The sequence below is a fragment of the Penicillium verhagenii genome (assembly GCF_028828195.1).
Source record: "Penicillium verhagenii strain IBT 33310 chromosome Unknown utg000009l_segment0_segment0, whole genome shotgun sequence".
NCBI classification, from domain to species: Eukaryota; Fungi; Ascomycota; class Eurotiomycetes; order Eurotiales; family Aspergillaceae; genus Penicillium; species Penicillium verhagenii.
In genome coordinates this window covers 1,829,780-1,849,040 of record NW_026643173.1, presented here as the reverse complement: position 1 = coordinate 1,849,040, position 19,261 = coordinate 1,829,780, and the positions used below count along the sequence as shown (strand labels likewise).

Here is a 19,261-nt window from a genome sequence, read left to right as displayed (position 1 = left end):
TTTGACTCAACAGATCTCTATCTATCACATCTCCCATACAGTAGTCTACTGTTAGGTCGTATGCAAGTCAGAGGCAGAAAAAGAAAAGAGGGGGAAGAGAGCGATTACGCTGCACCTTCTAACCGTCTAACCCTCTTGTGGCTTGAGCTAGGCCGCCAAGGATCGGATTAAACGGAGTGAACAAGAAGTTGAAACGAGAGGTATTGTTTTTCTTTGGTTGTTTGATTGTTTTGTGTTTTTTGTGTGGGGTTCTTTTTTTTCTTTTTTTCCCTTCATTTTTGTTTTTTTTTGGGTTTATTTTGGATCTGGATCTGTGATCTGCATCTGGTTCAGTAAGTAGTTGAGAGGGATAAGAACCTTAGGCCCGCTCTAGCTCTAGGTCAGGGCATGTCATCCTCGCACGGGTGTGAGCGTTCGCCGGGTCACCGGATTCTGGAATAGACCACTCGCAGGTCTCTTCGGCCCAAATGTCTCATGGGGGAGCTGCCCGGGACGTATCGATTCCTGCTTTCTGCAGAGTGCTTGGCCGAATTGGAGGGCTGCACGAGCCATTTGTGACAGGGTCTCCGGGGCATCGGTTCCTCGAACGGTGGGAATGCACCGGATGTCTTTTTTTTTGGATTATTTTGATTCAGGTGTGTATATAGACAAGAAGATGCAGAGACATTGGAGAAACATTGAAGGGGATGGAAGGGAAGAGAAGAAGAGATTGAGGAGTAACAAAGAACAAACCAAGTACGTTTTATCTGTTTACTCAAGTCACGCTTTTAACTTGGGATCCATTTCCCCATAGTAAATTCCAATGACATCAAAACAACCTATTTACAAAGGATAATTAGAACTTTATGAAAGAAATAGTAAAAAAAAAAGAGATGTAATTATGCTCAATAATAAATACATTCTGAATAGTCCTTTTTTAAAATACTATCAGATTCTAAGAGAAAAGTGAAATCTAAAGTGAAATCCAATGCTTGTTTTTTCAGCTGTTATGATTGCCGTTTATGAGGGTGACTCCATCCCCGCTCACTTTCTTTCTCTCATCTCCTCTTCCTCCATCTTGTATTCTCCCTTTCTCCCTCTTCATCCCACTACATATCCACTACTCCTTACTCTTCACAACCAAAAACTCCACCCCCACTTCCAGCCTCATGTTCTCCCCATATTCCGAAGAATTCGACGTTCCCGATTCAGCGTTAAGGGCTTGCGACTTTGACCTGTGAGCTCTTCCCCTTTGTCGCGACTCCGCTCTCAACCCTTAAACCCCCCTCCCCCAATCTCCCCATCCCATCTTTTACCCCACGACATATTTTCTTCCCCCCACAAGAAGAAAGGATCGCTTGGGGTTCCTTTCCTTCCCTCCCGGTTCCCTTCTTGTCCCGATCTAGTTCTGCCTAGGATGCGCCTGTGTCATCGTCTTTGGTGTAACAAGAAGCCCACTTCCGATTTCCTAGAAGTTGACCATGGCGCGCCTGTAGCTGTTCTGCTAAACCCCCGATGCCGCTTTGTTGCATGTACAGATGATTTGGCCTGTGGTTGAGATCGCGTGCGCTTCACCATGTCGTAAGTCCTCCGTCTATGATCTCCGTTCACGCGGCTGAGAGACTTTGGATTGTTCGCGTCGTGACTGTTGACTGTCTGATTGAGGACTCTGTTCTTTTACTCTCTTACTCTCTCACTCTCTTACTCTCTTACTCTCTTGCTTCTTCTTCTTCTTCTTCGTCCTCTCTTAACTTTCTTTTTTCTTTCTTCCCTTCCACATCTGTCGCGACTAACTTCTCTTGACAATCAGTTCACCTCCAACGTCCAAGCGAATCAAAACGTCGGCAACAACTAGTGCTCCATCACATCTTCTCGCTCAACAACAAATTCACCCTTTCCATCGAGTCCCCGGTTTCGAAGGAATACCAATTCCAACCGCTCCGATTCCTCAACATACTCCCTCTCGCAAACACCCACAATCTCCGACCGCAAGTTCGTCCGCCATGATGACAGGGCAAATGAATCCACAGGCACTTGAGGACCCTGGCTCCCTACCCCCGGCCGAGCCCGCCCCAAAGAAGAAAGGTCGCACAAACACGCCATGGACAGCCGAAGAAGAGCAACGCCTGAAGACAATGCGCGATGCTGGTCGCAGCTGGTCGGAGATCGCAAAGGTGGGGGAAGCCGATGACGTTTGTCGCAAGCAGACTCGATTTTCTAACCGGATTCGATCAATAGACATTTCCTACTCGGACAGAAGGAAGCGTGAAGAAGCACTGGTACAAAGTATGTGGATTCATGCGCGCGCGATAAGATGGTAGCTTTGGGATACTAATGTCTATGGGAATAGGACATGCATTATGCCGAGTTCGCTGAAGACGAGGTATATGATCCCCCGGCCCTTTTCTCTTTTACCAGCTATCTAAACTTTCATAGTCCGTGAAACTCCGTGACGCGATCAAAGAATACGAGGCGAACAAGTGGAAAGTTATCGGTCAGAAAGTTGGCAAGCCTGCCAAGGTTCGTTGACATTATATCTTCCCGGTTGGATATACACTAAGTCATCTTATAGGCATGCGAACAATACGCAAAGGAACATTTCAAGAACCTCTAGGCCAACGTTTAAGCCAATGTCTTCCGTTTGTTTGACGACCCCCTTATGAGTGATGAACGAGCATTATCTTTAATCCTGTGATTTTTCTGCATTTGATGAATTTTGGCATTCCCTCCCCTTCCCCTCTCACAATATGGAATTCCATAGCGATGCAAAGTGTTCTCAAAATGACCATCGGGGCATTTTGTTTACAAGGCAAGATGGAGTTCGTTTTCCAGCCTAGTCTCTTTCCCAGTCTTATTTTGTCTTTCCATCTTTTCTCCGTTATCTTTCTTATGGCTTCCCTTTGTCTCATTTCCAGTCTGGTTTCCCAATTGCTCGGCGGCGTTTACCAGTGGTGCTAGGGTGGTTCTCCCATTGGTTTTTTTTTATGGATATTACATGAAACCCAAGCACATTTGAGATGATAATCTCAATACACATTTCTTATGGGTATACTTGTTTACTATAAAGTATTGTCTACTATCATATTATACCAGTATACTTACCGTATACCCGAATTAGCGATCTGCGGGCGGAGAACGGGAAAATGCGCCGAGACCGCGGCCGATCTTACTTTTCCCCGCGACAGAAAAAAAAAAAGGTACTTTCACTTGTACCAACTACCCTCTGCTTGTTTTTTGGCATTTTGCATTTCTGCATTCTGCAGATTAAACTCGGTTCTTCATCACTATTGGACTAATTCAATTCTAAACCAATCGGCCACCATTAATCCAGGTACAATCCCTTATCGAAGCCACCCCCGCCCCACGGCTAACTCTTTGCTTCATAGTGACTCATATGGGAAGGTGACACCAACGCCTCTCCGTTGTTAAATGCCCGAGTACATCCCCCACCCCCAATCTCTACTCAGGGATCTCCGGATATCATGAGGACAAGTAATCTGGTTCTGTCTCCCGATCAAGGTACACAGTGGTAATCCCGCTTGCATGCAGACCGGTGTTCGGGCGCGCCACAATCTCCACATTGTTATCGCGCCCGTTCTGAGATTATACGGTTCAACTTGATCTGGATAACGCCAGCGAAAGGACTCATGCGCATACAACTTCTTCCCCCGCTTCTCTATTCCAACGGGTACTAACATAATCTCCCTTAATCAGTATGGCTCCCGAAAACGAAATCGCCACCGTAGAGGTGCGCGACGAGAAAGATGAGACTTCTCAGCTTCCTCCGCAGACTCTTGCCTTGGATGCGGGCAAGAATGTCCATGATTCGCCTTTTCCCGTCGATACCTCGGCTGGTCGGAGGAACCCCGTCGGTTCACGCTTGGGCTCGCTGCTGAGAGCCTTTGAGCAGCAGCTTGTCGAGTATAATCTTGAGGCTCGTGGTATTGAGCGTGTTGCGCCGGAGGAGCGCATGAAGAAGCTGACGTGGATGTCGTATCTGCAAGCTTTCTTGCTGTGGGTCTCTATCAATTTGGCCGCCAACAATATTACGCTGGGAATGCTAGGACCTGCGGTATATGGCCTAAGCTTCACGGATTCGGCGCTGTGTGCTGTGTTTGGTTCATTTACCGGGTCTTTGGTGGCCTCGTGGATGGCGACGTGGGGTCCTATCTCTGGCATTCGCACTATGGTATGCTGGGCTCTGCTATTATTTTGGAAACAGTGGATCATTGAAGCTAACTCTTGAACTAGGCATTTGGCCGATACTCAATGGGCTGGTGGCCTAGTAAGATCATTGTACTTTTGAACTTGATTCAGATGATTGGATACTGCTTGATCGACTGTGTCGTCGGAGGGCAGATTCTATCTGCTGTTTCGCCGGGTGGCATGTCCGTTGCTGTCGGTATGATAAACACGCTCTTGGTATAATATTGCTTTCCGGCAGCCGCTGACTGTCTTGAATTAGGTATTGTCATCATCGCGATTATCAGCTGGGTCGTGGCGACTTTTGGAATTCAAGTCTTCCACTACTATGAACGGTTAGTGAAAAGATCTCAATCACCTTCATACTGGAGCCGCCAAGCTAATATAAAAACAACAGATTTGCTTTCCTCCCACAGCTCATCGTTTTCTGCATCCTTTTCGGCGTCTCGTCAACCAAATTCGACTTGTCAACCGTCACAGTCGGTGACCCTGGAACCATAGCCGCGAACAGGTAAGCCACCAAGACACAGCCCTCAATCCCCCAATCAATGAAACCTAATCTAACATCCCAAGACTCTCCTTCTTCTCCATCTGCCTAAGCGCCGGAATAACCTACGCCCCCCTGGCAGCCGACTTCTTCGTCTACTACCCAGAACACACATCCAGCCTCACAATCTTCGCCCTAACCCTAACAGGCCTCACATTCTCCTTCTCCTTCGCCCTAATCTCCGGAATCGGCCTTGGGTCCGGCATAACTGCTCACGCCGAATACGCCGCCGCCTACGCGCAAGGCCAAGGCGCCCTGATAGTCGAAGGCTTCGGCCCCCTACACGGCTTCGGCAAATTCTGCTCCGTGATCGTGGCCCTCGGCCTCATCGCAAACACCGTCGCGCCAACCTACTCCGCCGGCGTCGATTTCCAGATCCTCGGCCGCTACGCCGAGCGCGTACCCCGCGTCATCTGGAACACCGTCGGCGTCATCATTTACACTGTCTGCGCACTTGCCGGCCGCAGCAATCTGTCTGAGATCTTTACCAATTTCCTCTCCCTGATGGGCTACTGGGTTGCGATCTGGTTTGCGGTCCTGCTGGAGGAGTTCGCGATTTTCCGACGCAAGAGTGGGTATCATTGGGCTGCGTGGCGGGATCCGAAGAAGCTGCCCATTGGGCTGGCGGCTTTTACGGCTTTCGTTGTGGGTTGGGTTGGGGCTGTGTTGTGTATGGCGGAGGTTTGGTATGTTGGGCCGATTGCGAAGCTGGTTGGGGATGCTGGTGCTGATGTGAGTTTTATCTATTTCCTGCCTTGGTTGTTATTCTTTCCCCCCTTCAACCCTGAACATATTTTGAGATTGTTCGGAGTTCGTCTATGTGGACTTGAAGATGATGCTAATTTGGTATTCTTTAGATGGGCAACTATGTCGGCTTTACCTGGGCTTTGCTCGTTTATCCACCTTTGCGATACCTGGAGCTGCGCTTCGTGGGTCGTTGAATGATTTGTTAGAATCTTATGATTTTTATATGGGATTTGGATCAACTCCTCATGTCTTCATGTCGGTATGTTTATATGTTAGCTTCAACACTTCTTTTATCTTGTTTTGTATACATACGAGACTTGTCAAAATAATTATACATTGAGTCTTCTTGCATCATTCGTTCGGTTTCGATTTCTTTGAATATTTCCAGCATGCCGGCCTGGTCATATAGATGCACATTAATACTAGGTACTACTATGTAGTATGTTTACGCGTAGTCCATTGGAAAGATAAATAGAAAAATTTAGAAATTAGTCACACATCTCCACGGACCACTCTCATTTTCATCCACTAGAGAACTATTCTACAAAACAGACAAGATGCGCAAGCCACGGGGACAGAAACAGAAACAGACACAGAGACACGAGAATATAAAACTTGCATGCTACAAAACGACCGTTCACGAATATATCGGATGGGTTTTAATGAGCTGCAAATTTACCGGTACCAGTACTCGGGCTTGACGTAGTCGGCGAAAGTCTTGGGCTCAACGTGAGGGGGGTGGTGGTGGCCGTGGTCGTGGTCGTGATCGTCTGATAAGAAGCGTGTTAGCAGATAAAAGAACCACCGAGGATTGGGATATGGTAGGATAAATAGCACATACGGGAGTGGTCGGTCTCGGGTCCGATGTAGTTCAGCTTAACGACGTTACCGCACTCGTTGCAGCGCTCAATAGGACGCTCGCGGGAGACCTGTTGAAATATTATGTTAGTGCTTGAGGTCTGGGGCTTGGTGATATAGGGCACGTCGTACGGTAAGCCAGTTAACCTGGTGGGAGTCGACGGGGTAACCAGTGCAACCAGCGTACTGCTCCTCACCGGCACCGGGGACCATGATGGGGTCCTCGAGCGTTCCTATACACATTCAGAAATTAGTCTTCCATTTAATTCTAGAAACCTTGGCTCCATTGTAGATGCACGGCTGACAGCTGAGCTGGGCTGGGCCGAGCCGAGATCACGCGGGCCCTCAATTCCGAGTAGCTAGCTGGTGGCAACATACCCTTGCGGGAAGCGTCAAGGGGACGCATGTCGAAGATGTCGATGCCCTGCATCTTTCCGATGAGCTCGAGACGCTCGAGACCGGTAGCCTGGACGAAGTCGGTAGGGATGGTACCGGGCTTGGCACCGGGGGGAGGAGGTCACTCTCGTCCTTGATCTCTATAATGATTAAGAGCACGGGTCAGTTTCGTCATCCGGATGTCGCTGGTATGGGCGATCGCGCCAGGCATGATGTGGTATGACATTGAACGCGGAGGGGTCCACAATCCATGTTCCCGATATCTCCCGCAGCCCAATTGCGCAGAAACATCAAAACAATGGAATGGTGATCCACCGCCCGACAATTCAAGGTCCCATGTATACAATGCACCGGTCGCGTGTCGAGTGTGGCGGGTTGAGGGAAGGGGTGGGGTTGCAACTAACCATCGAAGGAAAGGATCTTGCCCTCGTCCTTAACGGCCCACTTCTTGTCGTTGTCTATATGGGAGCAAAAAAGCTGCGTTAGCTAATGATTGTAGCAAGTCGAATGAACAATATCGGTTTTAAAATGTTTGTCGGAGGTCAATTGCGCTGGGAAGGGGCCATTGGCCGAGGTCGAGGTAGGCGAGCTTGCATCAGGCCACTGGGGGGTGTGAAGGAGTCACGTACTGCGGACGATGGACGAAGAGAATGGGCGCTGAGCGAGAGTGATAGCGCGGGCGGGCGAGCGCCGCGCGAGGGCGGTAGCGGTACGCTGGAGGAACATTGTCCGGCGAAGGTGGTGGGATGGGGGGGGGTGGAGGTGTGGAATTTGAGGATTGGGGAGAGTTTGGAGGTCTGAGGTTGGAGCGAGTTTGAAGTCCGCTACGGCCCGTGGGCTTCTGATTGGCTAGATTAGCAAGGCAATGGGCGAGACGTTGATTGGTTGATTTTGTACGGGTGAGGGTTCAGACCATCTGTGCACAAACTGACCGCTTTTGGTAATTCTAGGGCTTAGGGTTTGGGATCCTGCATGTATGGGGCGACCTTTTGATATTACAGTTGGTTTATGATATAACCCCTGATTTAACGTTGACTTGGTGGTCTTAGTGCGTCGTTGAATGCATAAGCGCGCTCTATCCGAAGATAGAGTAGGTTTCCATAGCGATCGTACATATGCATGGAGGCAACCTAACATTTAAAGTTAGCGATCTAGAATGTATATTATATGCAGTGTAATCAACGTCAACTAACATTTGAATCATTTGTAACCAGTTGTCATCACCAGTCAAATGCCAACTGGCTGTCCACATGTCTCAAGGTCAACCAATTGAGCATAATCTTCAATCCGAATGTCACCAGTTGACCCGGCAGTGCATGGTTAGGCCAACTGACAGGTTTTACCTTCGCAAGATCTATGAATCTGTCAACTGGTGCAGGAATACTCCAGGAATCCACTGTACCTGGCAGGTACATCCATGGATGCTACTAGCTCAAGTGCTGGTATCCATTGATACATATGTACCTACAAACATTTGAATCAAAATTACAATGTGGGAAGTTGATACTCGAAGAATTCATAATCCGATTGTCAAATTGTTAAACTGTCCGAAATAACCTTACTGCTCGCGCTCCAAGAAAACCCGGATATCCGTACATAGTACTAGTACATCACTCTGAATCCTCCTCACTGTCACTTTCTGGCTCTGGTGGGAATTCCTTCGCCCGTTCCTCACATGCCAACGCATTATATCCAGGACCAAGCTTAGTTGAAATTATTCTCCACCGATCACGCGAATAGGCCCGCACTGCAAGGCGAAGCTTCTCCACCTGTTAGGCATTACTCATTAGTATACTTGCCGCATAGGCCACTTCTGTCTATAGTGACCAGTCTGATATAATACGAACCATTTCATCAGTCCAGTTCGCTTCTTTCGCCCTCAACTTCGTGCAGTATCGAACCTGCAAGGTTCCACTGCTGCGCCCGGGGAAGAAATCCGCGACTTGCTTCCAAGTCAAGTTCTTTTCCTCCTTCAACTCCACCAAAAGATAGTCCTCCTTGGGAGTAAACTTGAGCTTTGGTCCCTTGGGTCTCGGAGCCGGAGGGGGCATCCCAGGCTGACCAACCATATTCGGAGGTCCAGGCTGGGGGCCTTTCTCCCTCAGGTTTGCCTGAGCTGGCAGTCGGTGATGGTGATGCTGCTGCGGGATGGGAAGGGGAAGCGAAAGCGACATCGGGGATGCATAGCTGTGGTTCGAGGAAAGATGGGAACCAGAGTGGTCACTCTGCATGGGGAACAATATGTCAGACTCAGGGGGTGGGCCCGAGAGATCCATAGGCCCGAGGTGAATGGGTTGTGAGGGAGGCATGGTGTGATCTAATCTGCGATGGTGGTGTTGGTGTTGATGTTGGTTTCCTGTGCCACTGTTTGATCGAGTTCGTTTTCTGCTGCTCTCAGGTGAGTATGATATGTCGTAGTTATATGGCGGCGGGTGAAGCAGTTGGTGTACTGAGGCGAAAGCTGGATGGTGCGCCTCGTGGTGGCCGCCTGTCTGGGGATCTGGCAAAGGCAGCACTGCCTGCATGTGTGTTGTGCCAAAGTGGGATGCGTTGGCGTCTTCAGAGTGGTAGGGAAGGCCGCTTAGGAGCCTTTCCCGCGGCTGCTGAGAATTCGCCCCATCGTAGGTGATCAAATCATGATCGTTGGGCTTCTCCGCGTTGGAATAGGGAACAGAAAAGCCTCGATATGGGTCTGCCAATTTGCCGGGCTGCATCAATGATGCCAGGAAGGACCCGGCTTGGGTGGCTGAGTTGTTAACACAACAGTCGAACCGGAATAGGGCACGTCTGGTGCTGATTCCAGGCACGAGTAATTGATGGGAGAAATCGGAGTGATGGGTCCCGTTTGGGTCCTTAAGACGTCAGATATATGAGGACACGTTCAATGTCTTTGTCGCAAGCGAGAAACAAATTTTCATTTGCACCAGTAAGAAAGGATGCCAGGCCCTTGATTGGGGAGAGGTGGCGAAGTTTCTCAAGCGTCGGAGTATATGCATCAAAGAAGTACAACGACTTCAAAGCCCAATGAATGAAGCGTACTTGGGATTGTATAGGGAGGCAAAAAGTATGTTTGATGACTTGTAGAAAGAAAAGAAGAAAAACCCAAGAATCAATCGCGGCGACGGCCTGTTTATGTCCTTCGCCAAACCAACCCTCTACCCCCTAGTCCTCATTTACCTTGATCCGGAGCATTGCAGCCACCTGGGAAAGAAAAGAAAAAAAAATGGGAGTCTGTGTGTCGGTAAGCCCCTCATCTGCTTGCTTCCAGGGTGAGTTTCGTCGGGCTTGAAGACTCAGTGATAAAAATAAAAAAAATTACGAAAAGATATACAGCAATGGGACTCAGTCCAATAGATCGCCTAAAGACATCCCCAAGCGAGAATCTCAAAGGTTTAAAAAAAAAGCGCGCGCTTTTCTGAAGCACAAGTTCTATATAATATTTTCCTATTCCTCCGGGATGTTCTCATCCTCATACTCATTGTACTATAAGGAGGGATAATCGCAAAAGGGAAAAGAAAACCTCAAACAAAGGGAAGAGAGATGCAAGGCGGATATGCGGAAGGAAAGAAATCGGGAGTCGAATGCAATCCAATCCGGCAAGAGGAGAAACGCCTCTGTCAGCCTTGAAGGGGAGGATTAGCAGAGCATGGGGACAATCAAGACCAGGGGGGTCTAGGGTATCATTCGATGGGCGGAACTTCCAATCAATAGACTCGCGTCGCGTCGGGACGAAGGTGGAATTGATTCAGTTGGTCAAGATTTGTATCGGGACAAGACTACAACCTGACTCCAAAACAGGGGCATGATTTGCTTCAATACCAGGCTAAAGTGCGCCATCTGCACAGCAAAGGACGCTAAAAAGATACCGAATGTGCCGGGACGGGTTGGAGCACAATGGATCTGACAGTGTGAGATTAGGCGCTCAGACTTTATGGGTTTGGAAGATTGTTTTTTTGACAGCATCGTTCGTTATGAGTGGATATTGGGGTGGATGTATTTCCCAAGGTTTTTTTCCCCTTATGTTTTCTTTTTTTTTAAATTGATCGACAGTCGGGATATCGGAGAAATGGCGATGGTGTTAAAATCCTGCTTTCAAAGTTGGAAAATGGAACTTCTGCTTGTCACAAACCCCGCTTGTCGAATCGTATGTTTTTACGAAGGATCGATAGCAAATAAAGACAAGAGGGGGGGCAGAGAGGTAGAGCTCAGAGGGATCCGAGTGGGCTGCTTGGCCTGATTGGCTGCAGGAGAGTCGACCTCTAGCATGCTTGCAATCATTTCCCCATGGATCTCCACGGAGGTATCAGCCTAAGTACTTTTGGTGGATTTCAAATCGGTTATTGATGTGCACGGTGTGCAAGTGGTTGATTTCTTGGAAGACAATCCCTGCCTCATGTCTGGATGTGACTGATTTATGCGAAGATCGCATTGGAGCTCAAGCCTCGGTGACTTTGGCCGATGGCGCGTTGCCTGATGACCTTTTTCCCTCAGTAAGCGCGATACGGTGCGATTACCGGAGTTGATGGAACTCTCTTTTCTTCTTTTCTTTTCTTTTCTTCTTGTCTTCTTTGAGTTCTTTGAGTTGTGAGAAAGCGGAGTTGGAGAAAACGGATAGACGGGAATGGATACGTACCGTGATACACCCTCGTTTAATTCCGTTGTCATTGGCGATCTCATTGCAATGTCGCCCGAATCTATTCTCATTCGACGCTAAGAGTGGCTTTGATCAATCAGAAACGCCGCTGAACAAAATTCACGTTGGTAAGCAGAGATAGGGTAATCCACGTACGGGGAAAATATCTTTATTTCAAACTTGCGTCCAATACAGGTAGAATTAAGATTCAAATGGGGTCATGATACAGCAGCTACGTACTTGACAAAAAAATAGAAAAGAAAAATAAAAGACACAAAAAAAGATACAATAAGAATACAGACGCCCCCCAGATGACACAAAAACAGGGGTCATGGCTTTTTATCGTTAACGCCCACCAATAAAAATCCATTTACTCAAAGTTGTCGGACCTATCAACCCAGATATCTTCCAACTCGGCGAAGTTCTGGAAATGCAAAGGACGGTGTTGGTCATCGTAGAATCGCAACGGGGTGTCAATCTTGACATAAATCGGCCTCTTCTCAACACTGCCGAAGGAGCTACCCATGAAACTGTAGTTCCAAAGGTTGTCTTCGGGCACCAAGAAGTAGCCGCGCACTCGGTCACTGAGCAATAGCTGACACTTGGTTCCCATATCAGTGGAAAAGCCTTGCGGTTGATCAGAGGTCATATCCTTGTTCTCAGCACCCCATTTATAACCTTGGGGTGTGAGGCCCCAAGCGGCAAGTGAGACCGATCCAGGAGTGAAAGAGACGGTCATCGTCACAGTTCGCTTGTCCCACGATGGGTGAGAATTCATGAGACGAGCGTGTTGTGTGACATCAGCCGCGGACATGTAAGGTGGTTCGTTGCCAGACACTGTGTGGATGATACCCAGCGGCTCCAGGCTGTTGAGGTAGTCATGCTGAGGGAGTTCGTGTGGCAACTGAACGTCCCGAGTGTTTCCAACCTGAGGAACCATGACAATAGTACGGACCTCCTTGACCTGATCATTATCTGCCGGGGAGCTACCATATAGGTATCCCGTGACTTGGACCCGAAGATCCGCGATAGTGATGAATCGCTTGAGAATGTTCTTCGGCATAATGTATGTGAATCCCTCATCACGAACATCATCTGACGAGACGTAGATGTTGTTCGATCGAGTCCGCAAGTTGGAGGTCGCAATAGCGCGAGTTCGCCACTCGGTCTTCGAGGCAAATGACTGTTGCTCATACTGAGAAGTGGTGGTGACAATGATGTCTTCGCCACGAGCATTCTGAGTCTTGGTGGTGACAGCAGTAAGTTGTTTCGCCTCCTCCTGTTGCTTCTCGATCTCGGCTGCTTGCTGTCGTTGCAAAGACGGCGCACTAATCTCCATACCCAGGATAATATCTCGCACTTCACTACTGGTCAGACTCTGCACATTCACGTTGTTCTTCTTTCCGTAATCGTTCAGGATCAGATCACGCAGTTGCACTTCGACCTTGATCCAGTCCTCATCGGAGAGAGACGGCCAGATGTGGTGCTCTTGAGTGATCACGCTCTTGTCGGGTCGAAGGATGATCTTCGCCTTGTCGATGTTGACGTGGAGGGCACGAAGGATCAGGATCAATCGAGAGAAGGCAGTGTATGGCGAGATGGACTTCAACCATTCATCATACAGGTTGAAGAGGACCATCTGGGGCTCGGTGGCCCGGAGGATCATATCGGCAAGTTTCTCAACCTTCATAGCAGCCTGGAAGGGCAGCTGAAGCTCGGAGGCACGGATGGAAATGTTGGGGAAGTCAAGCAGATGAACCTCGAGAGGATCGAGCAGACCCTTGCGAGTAACAATGAGCTGCTTAGGTTGCTCTTCCACGGGAAGAGAACGGATAAGAGCTGCAACTTCTTCGGCGGTCTTCCACTTGGCCAATTGTCCCAAACGCTTCTGACCGGCCCAGACACTGGTATGAATAATCTTCAAGAACAGTTGTCCAGTTCGAGGGTTGAAGATGAAAATGGCACCATTGATAGGCTTCGTGGTCAAGTTACCTTCGAAGGTCTTGTGAATGGTGACACGGTAGACATTAGTGTCATCAATGAACAGCTGGATCTGGGGACTGAAAAGCTCTGAGTAGTTCTGAGAGTTCAGGAATTCCTGGTTGCTCTCCGAGGCGTAAAGTTGCAAACCCTTGCGAATACGCTCACGCAGGACATACAGGGCAGGGTTGGCCTTCATGACCTTAGCCATGGCCTGTTGAATCAAAGTCTTGAGACCCGGGAAGTATGAACCAAAGGCAGAGTAGAGGTTGTAGGCAAGATCGATACCAACCATGAGACCAGTCGCGGATGGGTAGATACTCATGCTGTCGGTCGTGTAATCGAGGTACTTGGCACGAGTGTAACGTTCAATGTCGTGAGAATCGTAGTCACCGTATCTCAGCTGGACGTCAAGCCAGAACTTGTTGGTGGTCGTGGGCTCATAGACATCCTTGGTGTCAAATAGAACAGAGGGCCGGGTAACATTCCATTTGTTTGTGGCAAACAGAAGAATATCGGCGCAAGAACTGTTCATCTTGTACGATTTACGAGGGTGAATCGTTTCCTTCTGAACAGCCTCGATACCAAGTTGCTCCAACTCTTGATCAAACACCTGACACAAATCCATGACCACGGACTCGTGAATCTTTTGCCACAAATGGGCACGGAAGATTTGGATCAAGGAGATCTTCAGAGTTGGAATTTTACCATGCAAGAAAATACCAGTCAGATCCAGTTGGACCTGGAAACCAACATAGACATTGGCACGGTTGATGGTGGGGGACCACCAGAGGGTGAATCGACGGTTGGGAATTTGGTTCAAACCGGAACGTTGAGCGTTGGTCAGCTTCTTGAATTTCATCGACTGTAGAAAAACATATTAATTAGCTGACTGTTCAAACATGTGGGGAATGAAGTTCGTCACATGACACAGATTATATAATATGTCATGTGATGTGCACGTGGCGGAGTATGGGAATGGGGTCATGAACAAGACTGTGAATGGGAACGTGAATAGGAACGTGAATGAGAACGTGAAAAATAGGAATGTGAATGATTTGAACCAACCTCTTCGAATCCGGATGCTCTCTCCCAGAATAGACCCTCCCAGGATGGAAAAGCTGTTGCCTTGAACAGAGTATGTTCCAAAATGGTTTCTACACCACCCAAAGCCTGGATGACATCGGTTCGGTAGGCGTTGAGGTTCCAAAGTTTACCATCGTGTCTTTGACTAGTCCACCAGAATGGGTTGCTCTTCATCAGTTGGTACTGCTTGAACTCGGCACGAAGACGGAATCCCTTGTCGAAGCTGAGGGTGCTGCGATCCTTCTGGAAGAGGGTGTTGATACGCGGAAGACCACGGTCCCAGCTGTCCTCGAGATCCTCCAAAGTGAGGCGGCGGTTTTGCTGCTGCGCTTCCATACGCTTCTGAGAGTACTCCATCCATACACGCTGAGAATCAATGAACTCGGCTTCCCAAGGAATAATGTAACGGAAGATGTTAGGAATGAGCGTCTCCTCGTCATGCGACATACCCGCTCGGAAATGGGTAATTCCGGTGTCGGTCTGCTTTGACCAACGCTTGTCACTGGTGGGGATGAGAATGTGGGATCCTGAGATCATACCGAGACCACCAAGTTCCTTGGGAGTGTAGAACACAGCCGGCGGGAAACGAGACGGCATCTTGGAATTCAGACCAATCTTGACACGGGTCTGAATCTTAGTCTCACACTTGACAATGGTATCAAGCAGGTTGACAGTGGACACTGCAGCCTCACGGTAGTAGGTGAAGAGGGCAATGAGAGCTGTGTTCCACTTGTTGGCGATCTTGGTGAAGGTGGTCGATCCAGAGGACATCAGAATCTGACGAATGCGGTTGTTGAACTTCTGGATATCTTCCTCGGTGACTTGAAGGAAAGCGTGTGCAGTGCGCTCCTTGGTAGAGTTGTCAACGAGAGACCAAACACTATCCTTGACGGAGAATTCCTCATTCTGGTTTCGAATCTTGGGGAGAATTCGGACTTCAAATCCACTCATAGAGAAGAGCAGATTGGGGTTGTCCTTGCTGTACACGCTGGCAAATGTGTCATCCCATTCAATGGTTGTAATGGAGCGAGGAAGACGGTTCTTCAGATCCCAGAAAACAGCACGTCCAAGGTTGACATCGTGACGCATCAAACGCATTCGACAGTCACGCGGCCAGCACTTCTTGTTCTTGTAGCCAATGACGTTCTCAAAGTTGGGATCGGGGTTCTCAGTCAGGAAACGTTGAATCAGATCGCGAGACTCGTCTGCCTTGAAACGGAAGAAGACCCAGATCTTATCGACGTAACGAGTGTAAAGACGGATGGGGTGTCTTGTCTCGGTGGCCCGGTCACGGAACTGCAGGAAGTCGTTGGGGCTAGCAGGGGGACCAGCCATTTCGCTGGCTCTTTGCAGGCCGAGCAGCAGCAAATCGATCATCATACCGTAGTACTGGAAAACGAAACCAGAGAACTGAAGACCACGGATCAAACCGTAGCTGTTGGTGTGATTCATATCTTTGTAGCTGAGCTGGACGTTATTCTTGGAAGTAATGTAATCAGCCAAGTTGTGGTCCATAATCAGACGAAGCATGCGGTTCAACAGGGTAAGATCCATCTTCTCGTAGACCTTCGCCAAATCGGTCTCAATCATAACGTTGGTCTCGCCCTCGGCAGTCTCCCAAACATTGGACAAGTTGTTGATACCTTGGGTCCACTTGTAGGTCAAAAGGGGTGGCACCTCGGAATCAGAAGGCTTGATCCAAGCGGGGAACAAGTGACGCTGCTCTGCTTGGTACCACAGGTACTGGTCCAGATAGGCGTCGGTGATCTTCTCGATGGGCTCGATATCGTAGACGGGATTAATGTTGTTGTAGTTATCGTTCATGTCAATGCCAACCTCCTTGAAGGCTCGCTGGGTCAAAAGGAAACGCTTGATTCTAGCCAAAGTAGTACCAGGGGAGTCGTAAGCTTGCTCGATCAGGGCAAGTTCCTCACGCTGACTTTGGTTGAGTCTGCCCTTCACGGAGTAGGACTCGCGGAGTCGCTCAAGGGCCAGGATGAGAATTTTGGTGTCATGCTTATACGACACACTGGGGAAGGGAATAGGAGAGAACTTGCGTGACTCCAGCCAGTGAACCATTGTTGTGTAGATAGCCACAGCCTCCTCAGAAGAAACGTAAGGACCGTCCTTCAGGTAGTTATGCTGACGCTCCTGCTCAGACTTGAGCCAGAGACGAGTCAGACGACCCAAGTTCTTCTTTGCCACGGTCTTATCAACAGTGGCACCCCGACGAATTCTCTCACGGTTGTAGTGAGCAACAGAAATCCACCAATCAGCCTTGCTCTTCACATATCGTAGAATAATGTTCTCAATAGGAGCAGGTAGACCAGGAACCTTCCAAGGAATGTTACTCTTCCAACATCTCCAAGCCTCGGACAAATGCTGTAGAACAACATTGACCTTGTTCTGCTTGATACCCTCGGGCATCATGTCCATAAGATCGGCCATGACGGAAGCACGTAGCTCCAAATCGAAATGAGACTCCACACGCTGCTTGGTGACAGTCTTGGCAACGCCCTTGCTGTGACGACCCTCAAATTGACGAGACAGCAAGTTTCCAAGCCATCTCTCAAGGAGGGGAATAATACCGCGCATGAAGAACAACCAAACTCGCCAAGCTGGGGCCCAGAAACCACAACCTGGTCCTTTGCCGACAGGACCAGAGTTGAACCGGTAGTAGATCAAATGCTTCAAATCCTTGCAGGAACGGATCTGGTGCATAAGCTTATACTTGTAACGGTACATACCGGTCAACTGACCAACATGGTTGAAGGCATATAAAATACCGTCAGCAAGCTGGAAGGCGTCGATGTTACCCAGGCGGTACTGGACTTGAGCGTCGACGATCAACTTCGTAAGGCGAAGAATTTCTCTCATCAAGTGGAAAGCGTTACCGAAGCGAGACTTCTTACGCTCCTTGGTTGTCAAGGTCTTCACAGGCTTCAGGTTGAAGTTGTAATCCAAGTGCAGGTAGGTCAAGTTCTTGCGGTGAATCAACAAGTTAAGCATGTTGAAACCTTGACGACAAACCTGCAAACCAGCCTCAACCCAATCGATGGTCGTCTGCTGGAAGAATTTTGTGGTCTTAAGAGTCTTCAGCAGATTCTGTTTGCTCTGGGCCTTGGGTGTACTCTTGTGCAACTCATTGAGAACATAGGTCTTAAGCAGCTTTTGGTAAGAGACGCGGACCTTGACGGGCTGGCCTTGTGGGCAGTGCTCCAGGTACCACTGCTTCACAAGCGGCACATCCTGAGCACGAACCATCTTTCCAGATCGCTTATCGAATGGATGAGGGGCCCACCACAAAGCGATAGCGGATGCGGTCTCTGACGTATAGAGCTCCTCATCCTCGAAGAAAGGCTCGACTTCTCCAGGAAGCTCAAAATCGTCATCGTTGTTGCCCTCGCCGAAAATCTCATCCTCGTGGCTGATGGTGATGTTCTTCGGGGCGACGGAGCGGGAGGAAATGGGATTAATGACAGGGTCGAAGTAGAAAGCGGGGAGATTGGGGTCCTCGGTGCGAACATAGACAACCTGGGGGTGAGAGTACCAGGCGACCTTGACACTCCGGGGAAGGGTATTATACAAGAAGGGGAAGGTGACACGGTACTCGGTTCGGATGGGGGCGCGGAAAATGATGCGATCGATGGCGTTAAACTCGCTAAAGTCCTCGTCGTTCGGATCGATGTCCTTATACAAGGGCTCGAAGCGGGGTCCACCGGGAATGGCGACGTTGAGGGCCTTTGCTGTGAAGAAGCTGTTCAGGTCGAACATGTGGTGGTAGTTCTGATCCACCACATCACTGAGAAGCTGGTGACTCAGACGGTGGAGAGTCGCCATCTGTGGCAATGACAAATTCCAGTCTTTATAGCTCGGTCCATTAACATGGGGGGTATCTAGGAGGGGTCGGTGGTCGTAAAGCCATTCGTAGACTGCGGCATCTTCCTCTTCATCAAGCTCCATCTGAATTGGCTCCAGAGGCTCGACATCTTCAATGTTCTCGGACCACGAAAGAGGCGGCTCCTCATCATCGAAGGGGGGGAAGCGCATTCGCTTGAAGTGTCGACGATCACTCTTCTCACGACGCATACACATCCACATGGTGGCCCACTGGGCGTGGAAGACCGGCTCAATGACACGCGGGGTCTCATTGACCAAAGTCAAACAACCATTAACATGATAAAGTACTTTAACTTCCCTTGCAGATTCCCATGGCATCGGCATGTTCTCCAATAGCTTCATTACGGCGTGAGGCATAAACTTCAACGCGCCCAGATAGCTCCGCTTTTCATTGGTAAATTTTCTTTGTGACACATCGCCGATATCCTTCACGATCTTTCGCAAATGCTCCGGGGGCATATCAGCCTTTTGAGTCTCGACAAATCCTCCCTTGCGCTTCTCGCCGAAACGACTGCGTTGTGTTCGGAGCCATTCATGCTTTTTCTGCGCAAACTTTGCGACATTGGGGTCGGCAGGTGGCTGGTATCCAGGCGGCGGCGGCGCCATCGGCAATGATGAAGGTGCTGCACTCCATCCCGGAGGAGGTGGAGGAGGCAAAGATGCCATGATTGTGGATGTTGATGGGGGGGTTTCCACCCTCCCTAATACGTGAGTTGGGGTCAAGAAGTCGCGTCAAATCACGTCGGCGATCATGGGCAGTCGGGGGGAAAAGAACGCTGAAACTGAGGAGAATGGAAAAATGAATTGATCAAAAACGCGTAGAAAGAGAATCGACCGGACCAGGAGTATGGGATGAAGGTACACCAATGGTCGTCTCTCACTGCTCTCACTTTGCTGAGATGCTCCTTTCGAACTTGGAACTTTCCGGTGGC

At 49.2% G+C, this 19,261-nt stretch overlaps 5 protein-coding genes across 5 annotated transcripts; 2 read left to right on the top strand and 3 right to left on the bottom strand.

The window, feature by feature from the left end:
• Window positions 1–1,555: 1,555 nt before the first annotated feature.
• On the top strand, window positions 1,556–2,593 carry N7466_009741 (SANT/Myb-like DNA-binding domain-containing protein; the record flags this gene model as incomplete). Its single annotated transcript, XM_057169130.1, has 6 exons — window positions 1,556–1,560; window positions 1,790–2,171; window positions 2,218–2,265; window positions 2,330–2,362; window positions 2,416–2,499; window positions 2,552–2,593. 6 exons carry the CDS (start codon window positions 1,556–1,558, stop codon window positions 2,591–2,593), a joined length of 594 nt encoding a protein of 197 aa, XP_057017836.1.
• Window positions 2,594–3,694: 1,101 nt separating this feature from the next.
• On the top strand, window positions 3,695–5,670 carry N7466_009740 (purine-cytosine permease family protein; the record flags this gene model as incomplete). The annotated part of the gene is made up of 6 exons (XM_057169129.1): window positions 3,695–4,168; window positions 4,231–4,381; window positions 4,445–4,517; window positions 4,580–4,693; window positions 4,756–5,461; window positions 5,587–5,670. The coding sequence occupies 6 exons, from the start codon at window positions 3,695–3,697 to the stop codon at window positions 5,668–5,670; spliced, it is 1,602 nt and encodes a 533-aa protein (XP_057017835.1).
• Window positions 5,671–6,151: 481 nt separating this feature from the next.
• cox5b (cytochrome c oxidase subunit IV) lies at window positions 6,152–7,456 on the bottom strand (the record flags this gene model as incomplete). The annotated part of the gene is made up of 7 exons (XM_057169128.1): window positions 6,152–6,246; window positions 6,318–6,405; window positions 6,467–6,567; window positions 6,713–6,800; window positions 6,839–6,870; window positions 7,135–7,188; window positions 7,360–7,456. 7 exons carry the CDS (start codon window positions 7,454–7,456, stop codon window positions 6,152–6,154), a joined length of 555 nt encoding a protein of 184 aa, XP_057017834.1.
• An 884-nt stretch (window positions 7,457–8,340) lies between these two features.
• On the bottom strand, window positions 8,341–9,444 carry N7466_009738 (SANT/Myb-like DNA-binding domain-containing protein; the record flags this gene model as incomplete). The annotated part of the gene is made up of 2 exons (XM_057169127.1): window positions 8,341–8,499; window positions 8,578–9,444. The coding sequence occupies 2 exons, from the start codon at window positions 9,442–9,444 to the stop codon at window positions 8,341–8,343; spliced, it is 1,026 nt and encodes a 341-aa protein (XP_057017833.1).
• A 2,289-nt stretch (window positions 9,445–11,733) lies between these two features.
• On the bottom strand, window positions 11,734–18,995 carry prp8 (U4/U6-U5 snRNP complex subunit PRP8; the record flags this gene model as incomplete). Its single annotated transcript, XM_057169126.1, has 2 exons — window positions 11,734–14,208; window positions 14,412–18,995. The coding sequence occupies 2 exons, from the start codon at window positions 18,993–18,995 to the stop codon at window positions 11,734–11,736; spliced, it is 7,059 nt and encodes a 2,352-aa protein (XP_057017832.1).
• Window positions 18,996–19,261: the final 266 nt, after the last annotated feature.